Genomic DNA, 19,262 nt, shown 5'->3' on the forward strand with positions numbered 1-19,262 from the left:
CTATTAAAAATGATTGAGGATCTCTCCAAAGCGTTTTTGTTTATCTGGGTTATATTTATAAACATTTATCATATTGGAAATAAAAACTATTTTTGAATTTGTAGACCCTCAAAAAGGGTTTCAGAGATCCCCACGATTCTCTAGACCATACTTCGAGAACCACTGAGTTAGAGAATGGCTGAATAAGTTATGGTATACAAAGGTAACGGGATATTATTGTTCTATAAGAAACGATCAACAGGATGATTTCAGAGAGGCCTGGAGGGACTTACAGGAACTGATACTGAGTGAAATGAGTAGAACCAGGAGATCATTGTTCACAGCAACAACAAGATTAGGTGATGATCAATTCTGATGGACGTGGCTCTTTCCAACAATGGGATGATTGAGGCCAGTTCCAATGATCTTGTGATGAAGAGAGCCATCTACACCCAGAGAGAGGACTGTGGGAACAGAGGGTGGATCACAACATAACATTCTCACTCTTTTTGTTGTTTGCTTGCATTTTGTTTTCTTATTCATTTACTTTCTTTTTTTGATCTGATTTTTCTTGTGCAGCAAGAGAATTATATAAATATGTTTACACATATTGAATTTAATATATATTTTAATATGTATAACATATATTGTATTGTTTGCCATCTGGGGGAGGGGGTGGGGGAAGGAGAGGGAAATTTGGAACACAAGGCTGTGTAAGGATCAATGTTGAAAAATTATCCATGCATATGTTTTGAAAATAAAAAGGTTTTAAAAATAAAAAATAAAAATTTTTGAATAGTGAAAAAAAATAAACAAAGATTATAAAGTCATTGAAGGAGTGTATCCTCCTCTTAGGAGCAGAGCAGAGGATGCCCTTCCTGCTCATGGAGACAATGGAATATTCTCCCACTTCCCCTGAATATATGCCCACCTACAACATAAACCTCCCAATGGGTAGCATGCTCCCGGGAAGATCAGTTAGGCAATGGGAACTAGGTACCAGGCACCGTGCCAGGTCCTGGGGACACAATGACAAATGATGAACCAATCGCTATTGGGAAAGGGCTTATACAAGGAACCAATCTCTACTGGGGAGAATCAAGAGGGGAGATAGCCGGGACACATAAAAATGGATAGAGTTATAAAATAGAAAAAATAGCTAGTGAATCACACAACTCTGAGTACTTAAGTCCAGAACAGTTCAGGAGAGAGGCCCCTGGCAGTTGGGGGAAGCTGGAAAGGAGGCTTTGTGAAAAAGATGGTCTTGGAGAAGCTGTATCTTCAAAGAAGAAAGGATCTTTGATAGACAGGGCTAAAGAGGGAATGCATTCCGGAGGGGAGTTCCCTGGCTCCCGGAGGGTTCCTGCCCCACCTCAGATTACCTACTTCCTCCCCACTCCCCTCCTCAGCTTTGCCCCAATTTCTCAGGAGGTAGTTTGCAAATTCTACCCCTCCCCGTTGCAGAATCACAGCCACAGTCACAGATTTAGAGGCCCTTCCTTTTACAGATCTTTCTTCTTAGCCCCCCAATTAGACTCTGGCTGTCACGTACCCCCAGGCCAGTTGCTTTGGGCCATGAGAAGCTCCTGGCTCCATTGGCACCAGTTTGCTGGCTCTATTCCAGCCTGACTTTTGGTCTCTTTGGCAGAACTCCACCCCACCCCCCTACTTCTCCTGAATGATCCTTTAGCTGTACAGTCCCCTCTCTGTCCTAATAAATCCCATGGATCTAACTATCCTTGAGCTCCCTCTCCATCTCTGGCAGTCCTGTCTCCCCCCTGTAGCCAAACAATTTGCAACTGGGGAAACCATTAATCCTGACTTGACCCTTCCTTACCTTGCCTTAATGCCAATCTCAAGGTTACCTACTGCTTCCCTTTTCCCCCCATATGTACTCAGAGATTATGAGGACTTCTGTATTGCCATGGAGATAGTTTCTGGACAAGTGTAGGAATACTGGCACATTTTTCCCCTTAATCCGGCCCCTGCCCCAGCCCTTCCAGGACTCAATGCTGGGAGGAAAGAACTTGTGTCTGCCCCAGAGATTCATGGTGATGGACAGGGATTGCAGTTAGGAGAAACGGGGCAAATGGAAGGAAGAAAACAAGTGACTCCAAGAGGAGAAAAAGAGGATTCTGGGTGGGTGGCACAGAAAGACTAAAGAATGATCAAGTTGTCTTAATTCACTGGGAAAACTGGTCGCCCAGGCAGCCATTCTGGAGAACTGTGGCTACCAACCAAGGCCCTTGGAAATTGGAAGGAGACAAAGAGAGAAAACCCATTTCCCTTCTATTAGCAGCTAGGGCAGGAAAGGATATTGATGATGTGGTCTGGTAAGAGATAATGTTTGCTCTCAATGCCTCCCAGTGTCCTATTAGCCCTTTTGGCTGTTGTTTGTTCATACTGAGTGAACCGCCAGGCTTTTCTTGTCCCCCTGCTTCCTCATCGTGCCTCCCCATCTCATACTTGGGAGTGATTTGTTGAATCTTTCCATCGGATTTCACCTTAGCTTCGGCCCAATGTGTAGTCTCTCCAAATCTCTTTGGACGCAAATGCCGTTCTCTGGCCTCTTAGCGGTTCTGAGTTTGGGATCATCAGATTTGCTAAGCTTGCCACTTTTGCAGAATGTTAGCTGCTCTTGGCCAATGTGAACTAGGTCTTGCAGCTGAGTCGGGTCTCTTCTGTACCTTTGGGCATCATGGGGCCTTTTGGCAGTCAATCTGGTAAATATGGATCCCTTCTCAGAATCGTGCTTTGGTGCCCGGATTCAGAATAGAAGAAACTGCTAAATTTCATTGAGAAGTCAGAAAAAGTGAGGCTGTCATTTTGGTTCCTATCCAAGGGGTTCAAGATAGGTTGAGAAGAACCTTCTGAAACTTAGTCACAAATCTCCTTAGAGATCTGGTGGCCCTTGGTTGAGAACCTATGTCCTAGCAGCACCCTGATGGAATGAATGGAGTGCTGGACTTCAAGTTGGGGAGACCTGAGTATGAACGCCTCTTCAGACACTTCTCCTGTGTAGGCTTCAGTCTCCTGAGGTTAGACTCAGTGACCCTTTTCAGCTGGGAGTCTATGACATTCAACTTCTAAATGGTAAAACCAAAATAACCTTTGCCATTAGAAAGCTGAGGACGGTATTAAATGACTTGCTTTCTTGCCTGAACCAGGCAAGATTTAGGCACTGGAGCCCCTTGATGACCTTTCCGAGGTACAACGCTGACAGACAATATGAAGGCAGAGATGTCCCACCAAGAGGCTCCATGGCTCCCTGAGCCTTCCCTGGCTATTCATTCCTGGGGGCCCCACATACAGTACTGCACTATCAACCTCCCAAACCCCCGGGGGTCTCCTGACAAAGGCCCAGCCCCTAGATGCAGTGTCAATCTTCTCTGATTCAGCTATATTCTTGGAGCTTCCCAAAGAGCCAGATAGGCCTGAAATGACACAGGGAAGGGACAGAAGTGGGGCAAAGGGAATTGGGATGGGATAGGGGGAAAATAGAGGCTCAGGGGGAACCCAGTTCTACCAGAGTCTCCTCAAACCCTAGGCAAGGGCCTGAATGAGCTTGCAGATCAGGGGCTGGAAATTTTAAAGGGAGTGGTAGGTAGAACCTATTCTGATGGAGAAGCTCAGCCCTGCCCCCAGGTGCCTAAAAATGACTTAGCAAGCTTGGGAAAAAACCCTGAATGGGTGGGGCAGATGGGAGACAGCTTTACTGGGGCTCCACTGCCACCCGCTGGCCAATCAAGCTCAAACCAGCCTCAGGCAATTTCCCTCCTGCCTTCAAAAATCTGCTTAATAGATCCAGGCTAGGCTTTGAGTGGCAGGCCCACAGCTGGCTAATCCCAGAATAGCAAGCTGAGGCTGGACAGTGAATACCTAGGAAATACTTCACTTGCTGCTTGATCTAGGTGACAGTCTCCATTTTTTTCTTTGGCGGGGGGGGGGGGGGGGGGGGTTAATAATGGCTTAATAATCTTTGCTCTAAAGAACTGAGCATTCAGTGAAACATATAATTGGGCAACAAGGAAGCATTCCCAAGCAGTTGGGTCTCTAGATCTCTTTCAGACCCCCACTTGGGGACTCCATGGGGGTAGGAATTGGGGACTGTGGAAGTCTGGGGGTGTAGGGACCACAGCTTTTGAGAACCACTGACCTAGAGAGAGGAAAGCTTCATGAATCTCATTTCTGATCCCTTGTGATCATTTGTCCAGGACTAGGCTGAAACAATCCATATTGATCAAAAGAGTTTACCAAACAAAGCAATACCTCAAAGGAGGCCGGAGGCTTAGATCAAGAGCTGAGATGGACCTGGAAATCATCTCCTGCACTTCCTTCACTTTGCAGAAGATGAAACAGAGATTGAACATCCTATGAGGTGGATTGTCAGGTTGTAAAATGGTCCAAGCTGATAGTTATTCTGTCCTTGGGAGTATAGTGATGAAAAGACTCATGAGAATTCCCTGAGTCAGGAAACACCCTCTTTCAGTGGGGTGGGAGATGGAGGGAGAAAGAACAGCCTCAATCCCAGCCCTGGAGAGCCATCCTGCCCTCGTGTTTCAAACAAAGAGAGGCCAGCAAACAGTACGAGGCCAACCCCGAGAGTTTACCAGAACCGCATTCAGGGTCAGATACAGTCTCTGATGGAATTTTGTAAAAGGGCACAATTAGGAATGGGTGCCTGTCGTACCCAACTGGAGGGAGGTGGGTGGGGAGGTTGTTAAGGACTGCCCAGCTCTGTGCCCCAGCCATGACTAAAAATATCCAGCCCCAAGCCGGCCCTATCCTACCCTTTTCCTCTTGTCTCCAGCAGAGGCTTGCCTTGGAAGAAGGAAACAGCAGATTGGAGTCATTCCCCGCCCCCCACCCCAGCCAGCCACTTGCTGGTGTCCATGTGTTGGATCCCCAGCCTTCTTCTCCTTAAAACTCTTGGGTGGAGGGAGCAAGAAACCCTGTCCCCAGGGCTGCATTTTACACTAGCTTCTTCTCAAGCTCAGGGCTTCTTGAACTTTTCCCACTTGAGACCCCTTTTCACCTGAGAAATTTTTACACCACCCCATTCCAAATCTGAGCCGAGGCATTCCAGGAGTTTGCACACATGCACAGTAAAAAGTGAGCCTGCTGTGTGTTCAGAACTAAGGCTATAGTGAAGTCAAATAAAGCAAGATAGGCAAGAGCCGCCAGAAACAGCTCAGATTCGTTACGTTTGATTTTGAATTGATTTCTGGTTATCGTGTCCAAAAATCAGTGACTGTTGCCAGATTTTCTTAGGACCCCACATTTAGTTACCTGGCCCCATATGGGGTTGTGAGACTCACACTTTAAGAAGCTTTGCTCTAGATGGTGCAGTAGGTAATGGAGCTAGATTTGGAGTCAAGAAGATCTGAGTTTGAATCCTATCTCAGACCCTCATTAGCTCTTTGACCCTGGGAAAGACATGTAAATTCTCTCAGCCTAAATTACCCCATCTGTAAAGCAGGGATAATAATAGCACCTACCATACAGTGTTGTTGGAAAAGAATTAAATGAGATAATACACATAAAGTATTTTGTAAACTTGTCCAGAGCTTTAAATAAACACGACTCCCCGGGTCTTTGGGGTCAGCCCAAGCTTTGCCAGAGGACCGTTATTTCCCTCCCTGGGGTCTGGAATTTTACAGTGCCCTGCAAAATAAGCTGGGACAAGCATGACTCCTGTACTCATATGATATCTCACCAAATACACACGAGTATACACAGGTGTAAAGGCTACCCAATGACATCAGAGGAGGTCCCCTTAGAAGGCCCAAAAGAGCAAACGGGTAGCAAGGACATGTGCACCAGATAGCATATGACACGGACCATCAGATAACTTCAATGAGAAATTCTATTCGGGATTGTGCACTTGATACAGCCTCTAAAGCCGAGACACAACAAAGTATGGATCAATTCTCTGCTGCTCATGCCGATTTTGATCTGACAATTAATACCAAGAAACCACTTCTTCACCAGCCATCTATATGTGAAACTATCAGTTGCAGGAAATGGACAAATATTAAATGCTGTGACTAAGTTCACTTACCTTGGCCGCATACTTTCCAGCGATACCCACAAAGATGATGAGGTTCATGGACACGTGACCAGAGCTGGCTCAGTGTCTGGGAGGAAAGTGTGGGAGAGGAGAGGTATTAGACCAACCACCACATTGAAGGTCTACAGAGCCATTGTGCTGACCTCACTGCCGTACGCTCATGAAATCTGGACGGCCTACCAGCGCCATGTCAGGAAACTGAAAGTCACCTGGAAAGATAACGTACCAGACACTGAGGTCCTTTCTTGAGCTGAACTTCCGGGCAATCAAACTTCACTACAGAGAGTACAACTCCAATGGCTTGGCTAAATGTGAGTTTGCCTAAAAGTCTATATTACAGAGAGCTCACCCAAGACAAGCACTCACGTGTGTTCAGAAGAAGCAATACAAGGACACTCTCAAGGATTCTCCAAGGAAATTTGGGATTGATTGTGAGTCGTGGCAGACACTGGCACTCACTCCCGCATGGCATGATCACATCAGGACGGGCACTATACCATATGAGCAGAGCAGAATTGCAGCAGGACAAAAGAACTGTGAGATGTGCAAACTTAGGGACGTCTCTGCTCCAAATGTTCATGTCAACTATTGGTGCCTAACCTGAGGTAGGGCCTTCCATGCTCCTATTGGTCTGATTGACCACGGTCAGACCTCTGATCCCAACATAGTGAGGTGATTCTGGTCCTCTTCAAGCATGAAAGGCAACTAACCGATCAACTGACCACCATGTGGGATACTTCATGTGCTTATGTCATAACCTCATACACATGACCATCAAACAAAAGCAAATGAACATAGAAATAATAATGGCAGATCCACAGATTATCTTTCCTCAACCTCATGTTGTCTCTTATACTAAGAAGATGACTTTCCCTGGCCCTAATCCTCACCCTTATTCCATTTCTAACCCTACTCTTTGGAGCACATTTATCCTGTGTGGGGGCATTTCCCCACATCAGTATAACTAAACCCAAGTCTACCTCTCTGGCCTTCTCCAGATGATGGTATATGAATGTCAGTTTCTCAGGGTCTCCTGGGTCCAAGACTTTTCCAAGGAGATCCTTACAGTCCCTGGTATTCTCCTTGGGAAATCTTCTTGTGAGTATTAATTTCTGTATTTCTAAATATTCTACCTTGTGTCTTTGGTCCATATTTTGGCCTATGTTTCTGAACCGTTTGCATGCGGGGCTGCCCAGGAGGCATCCTTCCAGACATCCCTGGGCTGATTTTGCAAGTCACGTCCAATGTCTAGCAACTCTTAGAAAGTAGGTGGACATGTTTACCATATATTGGACTACTTGCCATCTAGGGGAGGGCATGGGGGAAGGGGGAGAAAATTGGAACACAGGGTTTTACAAGGGCTAATGTTGAAGAATTTTCCATGCATATGTTTTGAAAAATGACAAGTTTTGATTAAAAAAAGGAAACTAGGTGGATTCCTTCTGAAGTGCCAGTTACTCAAATGTACTGGGTGTACTTTATTGGAGGCCTGGGCACACTCCTTCCAACCTGACCTCATCCTCCACCTCCAGATTTATTGGCCCTAATCCCACTAATCTCTGTCCATTTAGCATCTGCATGAGCACAGTCATGTGGCTTCTCACCTTGGTTCTGACTCATAGATGCAACAATTATGGAATCTGCTCACCTTTGTGTTCTTTAGCCCTGAAGCATCATTCAAGGCCATTTTGCTATGTCCAGTAGAGTCCTGGTCATTGAGGCTCTCCATCAGCTAGACCCTCTTCACCATGGTATACATAGCTCCTGACACCCTGTAATGTAACCCAAGTTTCTCAGGGCAAGGGTTGGGGGGGGGAGGAGACAGAAACTTTTGAGGACTATCTCCCAAGGTAGAAGCTTTAGAATCTGGGTCAGGGGAAAATGTAAATGGCTTCTCCTTTCATGCCTCAGTTTCCTCATCTGAAAGGAAGAATAATAAGGTCACCAGGCTCACAGGCCAGTTGGGAAGCTTTAATGAGATCATGTATACCAAGGGCTTTCACAGAAACCCAGAACTTCCAAGCTGGAAGGGGCCACATCATCTCCCTAGTTCAACCCCGACCCGAACAAGAATCTCAGTGTCTGCTGGAAGGCCTTTCTGAGGGGCCATAGCAACACCAGCTGTTACTGTTGTTGGAGGCGCTACATGGGGGGCTCTGGGACTGGCTGCCTCATTTATTGCCTCCCAAGCCTTTTTTTCACAGAGGCTGATGGCTTTTCTAAATAAATAATTGTGTCATCAGCACATAGTGAATTTCCTATGTGAATCCTTTTAAATCCCTTTGATTTCCTTAGTGTAATTCTTAGCATTTCTAATGTTTCATGGAAGAGTGATGAATGAGACTGAGCACCAGTTGTATTTCTGTTTTGAGTAGGAACGCTTCAAATGTTTCTCTGTTGTATATGATGGCAGCGGTTGGGGGTTTCTGGGAGATGCTTTTTGAAAAACTATATTCCTTTTAGAGAGAGAGAGAGTTGGCGGAGGAAGGAATCACAGGGATGAATTTTGTTGAAGATTTTTTCTGTATCTCTTTTGGCTTTAATTTTTTTTATTTGAATGATATTGAAGCAGCCCAGCTCAGTGATGAGAGGGCTGGGCACAGCGTCAGCAAAACTTGGGTTCAACTGTGATCTCTGATACTTAGTAGCTATCTGATCCTGGGAAAGTCAATCAAATACTAGACATTTATTAGATGCCTGCTATATGCCAGGTGACACAAAGACAAAAACGAATAAGTTCCAACCCTTAAGAACCTTTTATTCTGTGGCAAGGAATTAGAAATTAAGTGGATGCCCCAAAGTTGAGAGATGGCTGAATAAGTTATGGCAGATGAATGTAATGGAATATTATTATTCTATAAGGAATGATCAACAGGATGATTTCAGGAATGCCCAGAAAGACTTACATGCACTGATGCTAAGTGAAATGAGCAGAACCAAGAGAACAGTGTATATAGTAACAACAAGGTTATGTGATGAACTTGGCTCTTTCCAACAATGAGGTGATTCAAGGCAATTCCAATAAACTTGGAATAGAAAATGCCATCTGCATCCAGAAAGAGAACTATGGAGATTGAATGCAGATCAAAGTTTATTATTTTCACCATTTCTGTTCTTTCTTTCTTGTGGTTTTCCCCTTTTGTTCTGATTCTTTTTTCACAACATGACTAATATGGAAATACGTTTAACATGATTGTACATGTATAACTATGAGATTACTTGTTGTCTTGAGGAAGAGGGGAAGGAAGAAAAAGTTGGAACACAAAATCTTACAAAAATGAAGGTTGAAAACTATCTTTACATGTTATTGGGAACAAAATAAAATACTATCGATCAGGGGAAAAAAGCATCTTTTACTTTATTAAGAGAAATAAGAGAAAAAGCCGAAGGCAATTGGGAGAGGTGAGAAACTGGAAGCTATGAAGGTAAGGAAAAGTGCCACTAGAAGGTGATGTTTGTTAGACCAAAGTGACTACATTTTTTTCTTTTTCTTTTTTCTTATAGTATTTGAATTTCCCAAATACATGCAGATAGTTTTCAACATTCACCTCTGCAAAACATTGTGTTCCAAATTTTTCTCCCTCCCTCCTCCCTCCTTCTCCCTCTCCAAGACAGCAAGCAATCCAATATAGGTTAAACATGTGCAATTTTTTTTTGGCTGAGGCAACCCTTGCCCAGGGTCACACAGCTGGGAAATATAGATTTGAACTCAGGTCCTCCTGACTTCAGGACTGGTGCTCTATCCACTGTGCCACCTAGCTATGCAATTTTACTAAATATATCTCCATATTCATCATGCTGTGCAAGAAAAATCAAGTCAAAAATGGAAAAAAATAAGAAAGAAAAGCAACCAACAAAAAAAAATGAAAATACTATGCTTTGATCTATATTCAGTTTCTATAATTCTCTCTGGATGGGGATGGCACTTTCCATCTCAAGTCTATTAGATCACCTTGAATCACCTTATTGTCGAAAAGAGCCAAGTTCATCAAGATTGATCATCACATAATCTTGTTGCCGTATACAGTGATCTCCTGGTTCCCCTCATTTCACTTAGCATCAATGCATGTTAGGCTTTCTGGGCTTTTCTGAAATCAGTCTGATCATCATTACTTATAGAATAATAATATTCCATCACATTCATATACCATAACTTATCCAGTCATTCCCCAACTGATGGGCATCCACTCAATTTCCAGTTCCTTGCCTCTACACAAATTGCTGCCACAAACATTTTATTACTTGTGGGTCCTTTTCCCTCTTTTATGATCTCTTTGGGATACAGACTCAGTAACGGCACTTCTGGATCAAAGGGTGTGTGTAGTTTGAAAGCCCTTTGAGCATAGTTCCAAATTGCTCTCCAGAACTCTTCACAACCTCACGAACAATGAATTAGTGAGGGACTCCATTTTGTGACTCTACTTTCTCTGACCTTTTTGTCACTGAGTTTTATGTCCTTCAAATGTTTTCTGTAAACTCACAAGACATCAGCAGCGTATGCCGTGATCTAATCACAGCTTGGCTGAGGCAGACCTGTTGTCCTCTTGTGCTATGTAAAAAACTCACATAAAAGCCAAAAAGCCGTGAGCCTCTGCGTCCTTGTGCTGCCCAAAAGCCTTGGACCCGATTCATTTCTGCAGCTGCATGTCTTGCTAAATCTATTGTCTGTAACTCGGTGTCCTTATTTTCTATAAACATGCTGGAGCTGTGCTTTGAAGGAAACCAGAGATTCCAGTTTCTAGAGGTGGAGGTAAGGAGGGAGCACATTCCAGACATGGAGGACAGCCTGTGAAAAGACATGGGGGGTTGGAATATGGAATGTTGTGCATAAGAAACAGCCAAAAGGGCCAGGAGGCTGGACCATAGAATCCATGAAAGGGAACGAAGTCTAATAAAGTTCCAAAGGTGGCCAGGCTGTTAAGTCCTTTAAATGCTAAGCATAGGTCTGTATATTTGATCTCAGAGGTAATAGGGAGCCACTGGAGGTTATTGAGCAAGGAACTGACATGGTCAGACTCATGCTTTTTAGAATATCACTTTGGCAACTTTGTGAAGAAGGAAGATGCTGAGGATTACAGGCTTATAACTCTAGAGCCGGAAGGAGCCTTAGAGGTGTCAAACATGCATGGGCTGCACACAGCCGGCAGCACTCTTGAGTTTGTTTGGAACCAGCTTAAAATGTAGCTCCTGATTCTAATATGTTGGCAGAAACAGAAAAATATAAAGGTGTGACTTTCTAGAGCCAAATGCAGCCTGCAGGGATCCACGGCTCCTATTTCTATTTGAGTTTGATACCAGTGATCTAGCTAGGGTATTCCCTTTACAGACTAGGAAACTAAGGCCTTGATGAAGGGTGGCCAGTGGCTGTCATTGTCATTTTGTTTATTTGTTTTTGATAGAGATACTGGAGTGGTTTGCCATTTCCTTCTAGAGCTCATTTAAAAGCTGTTAAATTTTTGTCCTTACCTAACATGATATAATACTTTAAAGTTTGCAAATTACTTTATACAGATTCTTATCTGGGGTAAGTGCTATTATTATCCCCATTTTCCAGAGAAGGAAAGTGAGGTTCAGAGAGTGGCTTGTCCAGGATCATACAAATAGTAATTATAAGAAGTAAGATTTGAAGTTGGATCTTTTTGCCTCCTCTATTCATTACACTATAATCCCTCTCTCGCTAGTTAAAGATAATCTCTATTGCACAGGAATGGCTTGTCTTTGAAAAGGATTTGCCTGTGACCCCCTCTAAAGTAGATGACTGTGGGCTGACATGTTGCAGGAACTTCAGCCAGCTCTTACCTGGAGAGGCGATTGAGAAAGGTTCAGAGTGAACATTTTCACCTAGGAAATCAGCAAAAGCTGCAAGTCTGGCCTCGATCTGTTGTCTAGACTTGAGTGTGCCTTGGAAAGATATTAATGATACATATGAAACTTTAAAGAATCTTACATATATGTCCTTCCTTCCCCAAAGCAGGCTGTTAAACATTTACTGGCCTATTGGCTCCATGCTGGTGAATTTCCATATGCTGGGAGCCGGTCTGAACCCAGAGTTCAATGGTGGTTTGTCTAAATTTTTGCTCTGAATTTGTTCACTTTAAGCCATTAGCTTTGTTTTAGTTTTTAGTATTAGTTTGCATAACTTTTGAGTTTTTGCTAATCAGGGACCCTTTACATGTCAGTTCTCCCTGAAGCCTAGAGCTCTGTTATACTCCCAGACAATCTGGTGACCTTTCTGAGTGGGAATTTCAGCTCTGCCATTTACTCCTTCTGTGATCTTGATCAAGTCATGGAACCGTTATACGTCCTCAGTTTCCCCATCTGCAGAATGTGGCTTTTTCACTAGACGACTTCTTCCCTTCCTTTCCTCGATCCCTCTGGGATCTCTTGATTTTATGATCACCAAGAGTAGCTTTGGCAAATAGAAGTTCACGTTGGGGAAGGGTGGACTTGTTCTGTTTGGGTGGGATCCATCCCATAGAACTGGCAGCACGAGCAGAAGGCCCAAGTAGCTGACAGCAGGAGCTGGGAAGGGGGGATAGGGGCCTGAGGGGGAGGGAGGGAGGGTGTGCAGCTAGATGGGAGCTGAAGTGCCTTCCAAAACCAGCAAGGGCAGAATCGTTGTAGAGGGCTTCACTGGGGGACAGGCCTGAATGACCCTTGACCGGCCTAGCCAGAGGGAGGGGCACAGACTAGCCGGCTAACAGGGTTGGTGAGTAACCGTGGGGCACCCTCCCGGGCGAACTAGGGGCTGCTGGGCTCTCCACTTTCCAAAGCGCATTAAGGGCTAAAGGAGCGCCGGCGGTTCAGGCTTCTGGAACTTTCCCGCGCGAGGGAGGAGAGGAGCCTTCACTGTGGCGCTCCCCCTGCCCAGACTGTTTTCTCCTCAGTAAAATGAAGGGGTCGACCTGCGGATAACTGAAGTAAGCAGAAGAGGGGGTTGAACCAAGGTCCTGAGGGGCGCTTGCCGGCGGGGGGTTGGAGGGATTCCGGGGCGCTGACTGGGGGCCAGGGCTGAGGCCCGTGGGTCATGCCGCAGGACGGCCCGACTGCCCCCTGCGGGCTGCCCGCCGCTAGCTCGGCTCGCGGGCCTCCCTAGGGACCGTCTCCCAATTCCGGCCTGGAGGCCGGCAGAGGGGAGGCCGGGGCTTGGGGGAGGAGCCGAGCTCAGCTCGCAGCTTTGGGCCTGCGCGAAACTTAAAGCGAGAGCTAAGAAGCCCCGAGTCGGGCTTCGCGCCACCTTGCGTTCTGGGTCTAAGTGAAGAAATGGCTGTCGGTCCCTCGGAGCCTTCCGAGGCAAGCACCTCCCGGGGGTCCCCAAGGCCCCCTGAAGCGGAGAAATAAAAGGGGCTCGCGTTGAGGGGTGGGGCGCTCTGTGTGTGTGTGTAAGTGTGAAGGGGTGTGTGTGTGTTTATGTGTGTGTGAAGGCGCGCCCGGCCCGGGGAGGACGAGGAGGGGGCCTGCGCCTTGGGCCCCGCCCCTGCTGTCCCGGCAGTGGATTCTTCGCCTGCGCGGCCGCCCCGCCCCACCCCAGGAAGGCCCGCCCACGGAAGAGCCCCGCCTCGGGCCCGCCCTGAGGCAACCCCGCCTCCGGCATCAGCAAACTAACCGCTGCTACCTCCGCTGCCGCTGCCACCCGGACGGAGGCGACATGAGGAGCAGGAGCAACTCCGGAGTCCGGCTGGATGGCTACGCCCGCCTGGTACAGCAGACCATCCTGTGCCACCAGGTGAGAGCGGGTGGGGGGTGGGGAGAGGGAAAGGAGGGAGGAAAAGAGAGCCAAGGACCGCCCCGTGGTTGCGCCTCTCGAGACACCAGCCCTGACCGTCTGCTCCGCCCCGCCTCAGTTTCCCCCGCTGGACGTGGAGACGGTTGCCCCAGCGGAGCGATCTCTTAGCGCCTCTGAAGTTTGGGGATCCCTTACCTTTGGCTCGGGCTCCCCGGCACCTGGCGCAAGCAGGTGCCTAATAAGCGCTCTTTGGCTTGGCTTCTCTCTACAACGCATGCGAGGGGGGCCGAAGTGCTGGGCTGGGGCCGGAGCCTTGCGGGCACCGGGGAGACCAGGGCTGTGCTTCCTGGTGTCCGATTCTCCTGTCTCCTCCTCCCTTTCCCCAATTCACTCCGGAAAAAGTCCCACCAATACCAGAGAGTCACCCCCTGCTGGGATCCTTTGCTCTCATCCTCTTCCTTCTGGTCTAGTCTTACTTTGTCAGAGCTCAGAGGGACTTTGGAGAGAGCATCACGTCAATCTCTTCATGGTGCAGAGAGGGAAACCGAGGCCCCCAGAGGGCAGTGGGCTCAGGGTTACAGCTACAAGTGACTGGAGAGCGCCCAGGCCAACCTTCTCATGTTACAGAGGAGGGAAACTGAGGCCCCAAGAGTGGAAGAAACCAGCCTCAGCCAGTAGCTAGGGTACTGGGCGTTACTGGCCAGTTGGGGTTTATAATTTGTTCTTCTCAGACTTGTTCTCAAGCTGTCATTCTGTCCCAGTGTCAGTAATTGAGCCGTAAAGGCCAGACTCCAGCCTGAGAATAACAGGGTTTGTGGTTTCAGAGGAGAGCCACAGCTGAGGGAGAGGGAGAGCCCAACAGGTGAATGCTGGGAGAGCCAAAGAACTGAATGCTGAGCCTATTTCCTGGATTAGGTTTCCTCCAGTTCCCCGGGAACTTAGGGCTCTTCCAGGTAGCTTCCACTGCCCCACCCTTGCAGGCTCGGGACCTCTTCTGACTTCCATTTTTGGCTCGGCAGAATCCTGTGACTGGCTTACTTCCAGCAAGCTGTGATCAGAAAGATGCTTGGGTCCGGGATAACGTCTACAGCATCCTGGCGGTGTGGGGCCTGGGCCTGGCTTACCGCAAGAATGCCGACCGCGACGAGGACAAGGCCAAAGCCTATGAGTTGGAACAGGTAAAAGACTCTGTCAAGGCCCACCCTGGGGCACCCATATGGGGTACCTCCTTGGTGACTCCCTGGGCCTCCCATGTGGGGCACCCCCTCAGGGCCATTCCAGGGCACTCATGTGGGGACACCTCCTTGGGGATACCCTGGGACACTCATTTGGGGACGCTGGATGTCCAAAGGGCTGGAAAGAGACGGACAGGAAGGAGGCAGAGAGGCGGCCGGGACTTACCTGGCAGGACTAAGCAAAGTTGGCTAAGCTGCTTGGGGGCCTTTTACTCCCCTCTCTCACTCTTTCTTTGTATCCAGCTCCTGCGTCATCGTGAGCCGGCTTTGCCTGGCAAGTGCAGTCACTCCCTCTCTCAAAAGCCTCCTGTGCTGCTGCCTGAGAGTGTTTCCTAAAGCTCGGCTTCCTCCCAGTAAATAACTGTATTTCACTGTGCCCGGTGTATTTATTCTAGGATTACTTTGGGGGACCAGCCCCTCGTGTTGGACGGGTGCCGTGGGCAGAGCAGCCACAGCTCTTCCAGCAGTTCCTGGCCCCCTTTTCAGCCTCTGTTGCTTTGCTTCAAGATTGTACTATGGGGGCCGCATTTGCCGAGCTTCCGCCCGTGCTCCTGAGCAAGCAGGCGAGACTCGGGATACCTAGTCCAGTCACGTCTCATTCTGGGTGGCTGGTCCCTGCTCATACATCCAGCGAGCTGCTAGAACAGGGCCACGTCTAGAGGTCAGAGGCTTGAGTTCCAATGCTACCCAGCTCTGCCCCTTGTTACTTGTGAGACTGACAGTCACTCTACTTTTCGGGCTTCCTTTTCCTCAAGTTACATGACCTCTATGACCCTTCCAAGCTTGAAATTGTTGGTCTCATGACTTGACCAAAGGCACATAGGCCTGAGGGCCAGTCCTGCAAACCAGGATCTGGGACTCCAAGAGTCTGCCTTCTTCCCTCAAAACAACACCCTTTCTTGGAGCCTGGGCCAGCTGGCGCTCTAGTAGGTCCTAGTTCAGTGTCCATCTGACGCTTGAAGCCACAGACAGCCACTTTGGGGGCTCAGGAGACCCTCACTATCCCCAGTCTGACCTCATAGGGTCAGGCATGGGTGGAGCCTACAGGGATGGAAGGTGCCCTCCATGGGCTGTGAAGTTCCCTGCCTGTGCCATTACTCAGTCACCGAGCTGGAAGGATTCAGGGCTGGATGGCAAAGGGTAAGAGCGCAGTCAGGGTGGTAGAGATATGAGGAAGGGGGAATGGGCAGAGGATCCAGCTTTCTTACAGAATGTCGGAAAGGCTCCATCCCAGGCCTATAGTTTCCTTTGAGCACGGATCCTGCTGTGTGTGTGTGTGTGTGTGTGTGTGTGTGTGTGTGTGTGTGTGTGTGAGAAAGAGAGAGAGACAGAGAGACAGAGAGACAGAGAGAGACATAAAGAGAGACACAGAAAGAGACATAAAGAGAGACTCAGAGAGAAATAGAGAGAGAGAGAGAGAGAAAGACAGACAAGAAACAGAGACAGAGACTGTACCAATTACTTCAGTATTTGGCTCACTCAGGTAAGGGATAAAAGAGGCAGCGGACATGACCCTGGGGGAGTGCCGTGGGGTGGGCTGTGTGGAGCTACAGAATTGCATCTGGCCTCTCACAGAGTAGGGGCAGCCTTTCCAAGCTCCCCTCCCTCTCACCCCCAAAAGTGCTTGACCAATGCTGGATGGCGGGCCTCCTGCAGCTCTTCTTTGTGGGCAAGATGGAAAGAACTTGGGCTCCAATCCCATAGCTGTAGACTCCTTGCTGGTTGTTAATCAGTTTGAAGGACACATGTGTTCCCTTTTCCTTTTGGGAGGAGGGCCATTGCTTCGGGGGAAGAGTCCTGAAGTCCCTGGCTTGGGGTAGCATTAGGAGCCCCCCTCTCCCCTGTCCCCCAGCCCACATCGTCTGTGTCTCTAGCGGTAGTGGGGAGTAAGTTTCACTTCCCAGATGTCCTTGGTTCCCCCCGAGCCCTCGTTCCACTCTTTGCCTGACTGTGCTCTACTGGCGGCCTGGGACAAAAGCTGCTTATAAAGTGGGGCCAGGCTCCAAGCTCGGGCGCGAGGGTTGTGTGAGTGACCCCGGCCTGGGGCCTGGGGTGTTAGAGGCCCTGAGTTGGGGCTCCTTGGGCCAGGAGAGTCTCGAATCAGGCCCCAGTGGGACATGAGGGGCCACTAGCTGGGGAGGCCAGCCAGCTGGGGAGCCATCAGGGCCACTAAAGGAGGGGTGGGTGGCTTCACTTTGGGCACGGTGCCCCTGCACTTGTCTCTGAACTGAAGCTCCCTGTTCCCTGGACAAGGTCCAGGTGGGTGTTCCTGAGCTGTCTCCAACACAGTTCCTGGCTCTGGGAGAAGAAGGGGTGAGGGGCTCTGAAGCCCTGTCTGTCCTCCCGGGCTTCAGCAAGACAACTTCTCCCTCCTGCCAGGGGCCAGCTCAGGGCGGCCTCTCAGCTCTTTGGGGCAGCCAGCTCAAGGGGTGGCCCCCAGGCTCTTTTGAGTAGCCAGCTCAGGGACAAATGTGGCTTGGCTTCTTTCTCTGACGTGTCTGGGTAGTTTTCCACCCTGCTCCCAGCACCCCATGCTCTTCCGTGTGCTCCTGAAGCAAATGCCATGTCAGTCCACAGTGGGGATAGAGTTACGTGCTTTACAAAGGTCGGGGACCAGCTGTGCTGGCTGAGTCAGGGCGCTCCCACCCGGGACATGGGCTAACAGACCGACTTTCTGTTCCTCTCTGCAGAGTGTCGTGAAGCTGATGAGGGGGCTGCTGCAGTGTATGATCAGACAGGTACGCCGCTGTGGGTGTCCGCTGCCCAGCCCCACCAAAGGCTGACCTGTGACCTCCTCCATAGAATAAAAGGGTGGTCTGGAAGGGGAGCCCCCGCCTTTCTCTCCAAAGATACCATGGTGCCTCAAGAACTCTCTGCTTGCTGTGGCTCCTTAGATAATGGGGCTGAATGTGATCCCCGCACCTGCTGCTGACCCCAGAGACCCTGGGCAAACCATGGCCTCCTTTAGAGCCTCAGTTTCCTCCTCTGTCAGATGACCTCTGAGATGCCTCCCAACTCAGAATAGAAGGAAACACGCCCGCAGGCTGCCCAGCTGCCAACTGTTCCCCTTGACCTTCCCTCTTCACAGGCAGATCAAGGAATCACTGTTGATAATAGGAGTGGAGGGAACATGAAAAAGGAGACAGAGACAGGGAGAGGGAGAGAGACAGAGACAGGAGAGGGAGAGAGACACAGAGGGGGAGAGAGACAGAGACAGGGAGAGGGAGAGAGACAGAGACAGGAGAGGGAGAGAGATACAGAGGGGGAGAGAGACAGAGACAGGGAGAGGGAGAGAGATACAGAGGGGGAGAGAGACAGAGACAGGGAGAGGGAGAGAGATACAGAGGGGGAGAGAGACAGAGACAAGGAGAGGGAGAGAGATACAGAGGGGGAGAGAGACAGAGACAGGGAGAGGGAGAGAGATACAGAGGGGGAGAGAGACAAAGAGAAGAAGAGACAGAGATAGAGGAAGAAAGACAGAGACAGATAGAGGAAGAGACAGACAGGAGGGGGAAAGAAACAGAGACAGGAAGGGGAGAGAGACAGAGACAAAGACAGGGAGATGAGGAGAGAGTGAGTGAAAAAGGGAGAAAATGGAAGGAAGGGAAGTGGCAGAGAAGCCACCCCCCTTCTTGCCCCGGGCCTCACTGCCAGGGGCTCCCATTAGGGTGGAGCTGTCCCCTGTGCACCTGCCCTGGCCCAGCTGGTGAGTCCAGGCCCTTGGCTCCAACAAGCAGGCCCTAAGTTGAAAGGAACAGGGGCCGTTCCTGTGGCCTCGCCTGCCCCCAGGGCCTCTCGCTGCCCCCCAGATTCCTTCTTGCTGGATGGCCCAGCTGCAGCCATGCTCCTTTGCTCTGGCCTTGCCATTGGACACACCATGTAAGCATTAGGAAGCAGAGATGCTCATTCCCCTCCCAGAGCTTTCTAAATCAGTTCTCAGTGCACTTGCACCCATCGGTGGTGGAGGTGAGGTCCCAGGAGGCCAGAGCTTGGGGCTGCTTTCCTGTGGCTCCCAAGCCGCTCAAGTGCCCTCTGGGTCACTCTGGCGCATGCCCGGCCAGCCTTTGTCCCTCTCTCCCTCCACATCCTCGAGTGGCAGGGATAACTGGCATTTGATGGGCACCTGCTCTCTCTGAGCTTTTCTCTGAAGGTCTTAGCACATGTTGATAGAACAGCTGACAAATGTCCCCGATCAGCTTTTTCCCTGTCATTGCCGTGACACTTTAGGCTGGGAGAATTATGGGCCATTATC

At 49.0% G+C, this 19,262-nt stretch overlaps 1 protein-coding gene across 2 annotated transcripts in view; it reads left to right on the forward strand.

Moving 5' to 3' along the window:
- Positions 1–13,663: 13,663 nt before the first annotated feature.
- PHKA1 (phosphorylase kinase regulatory subunit alpha 1) overlaps positions 13,664–19,262 on the forward strand; it is a 62,140-nt gene continuing 56,541 nt past the window's right edge. For both annotated transcript variants that reach the window (XM_051968647.1, XM_051968648.1), the window contains exons 1-3: positions 13,664–13,775; positions 14,795–14,953; positions 17,701–17,748. In XM_051968647.1, the coding sequence (XP_051824607.1) occupies positions 13,698–13,775; positions 14,795–14,953; positions 17,701–17,748 (285 nt within the window). In that variant the 5' untranslated portion in view covers positions 13,664–13,697. The remainder of the gene's footprint in view (positions 13,776–14,794; positions 14,954–17,700; positions 17,749–19,262) is intronic.

Source organism: Antechinus flavipes, chromosome X, assembly GCF_016432865.1.
Source record: "Antechinus flavipes isolate AdamAnt ecotype Samford, QLD, Australia chromosome X, AdamAnt_v2, whole genome shotgun sequence".
Taxonomy (NCBI): domain Eukaryota; kingdom Metazoa; phylum Chordata; class Mammalia; order Dasyuromorphia; family Dasyuridae; genus Antechinus; species Antechinus flavipes.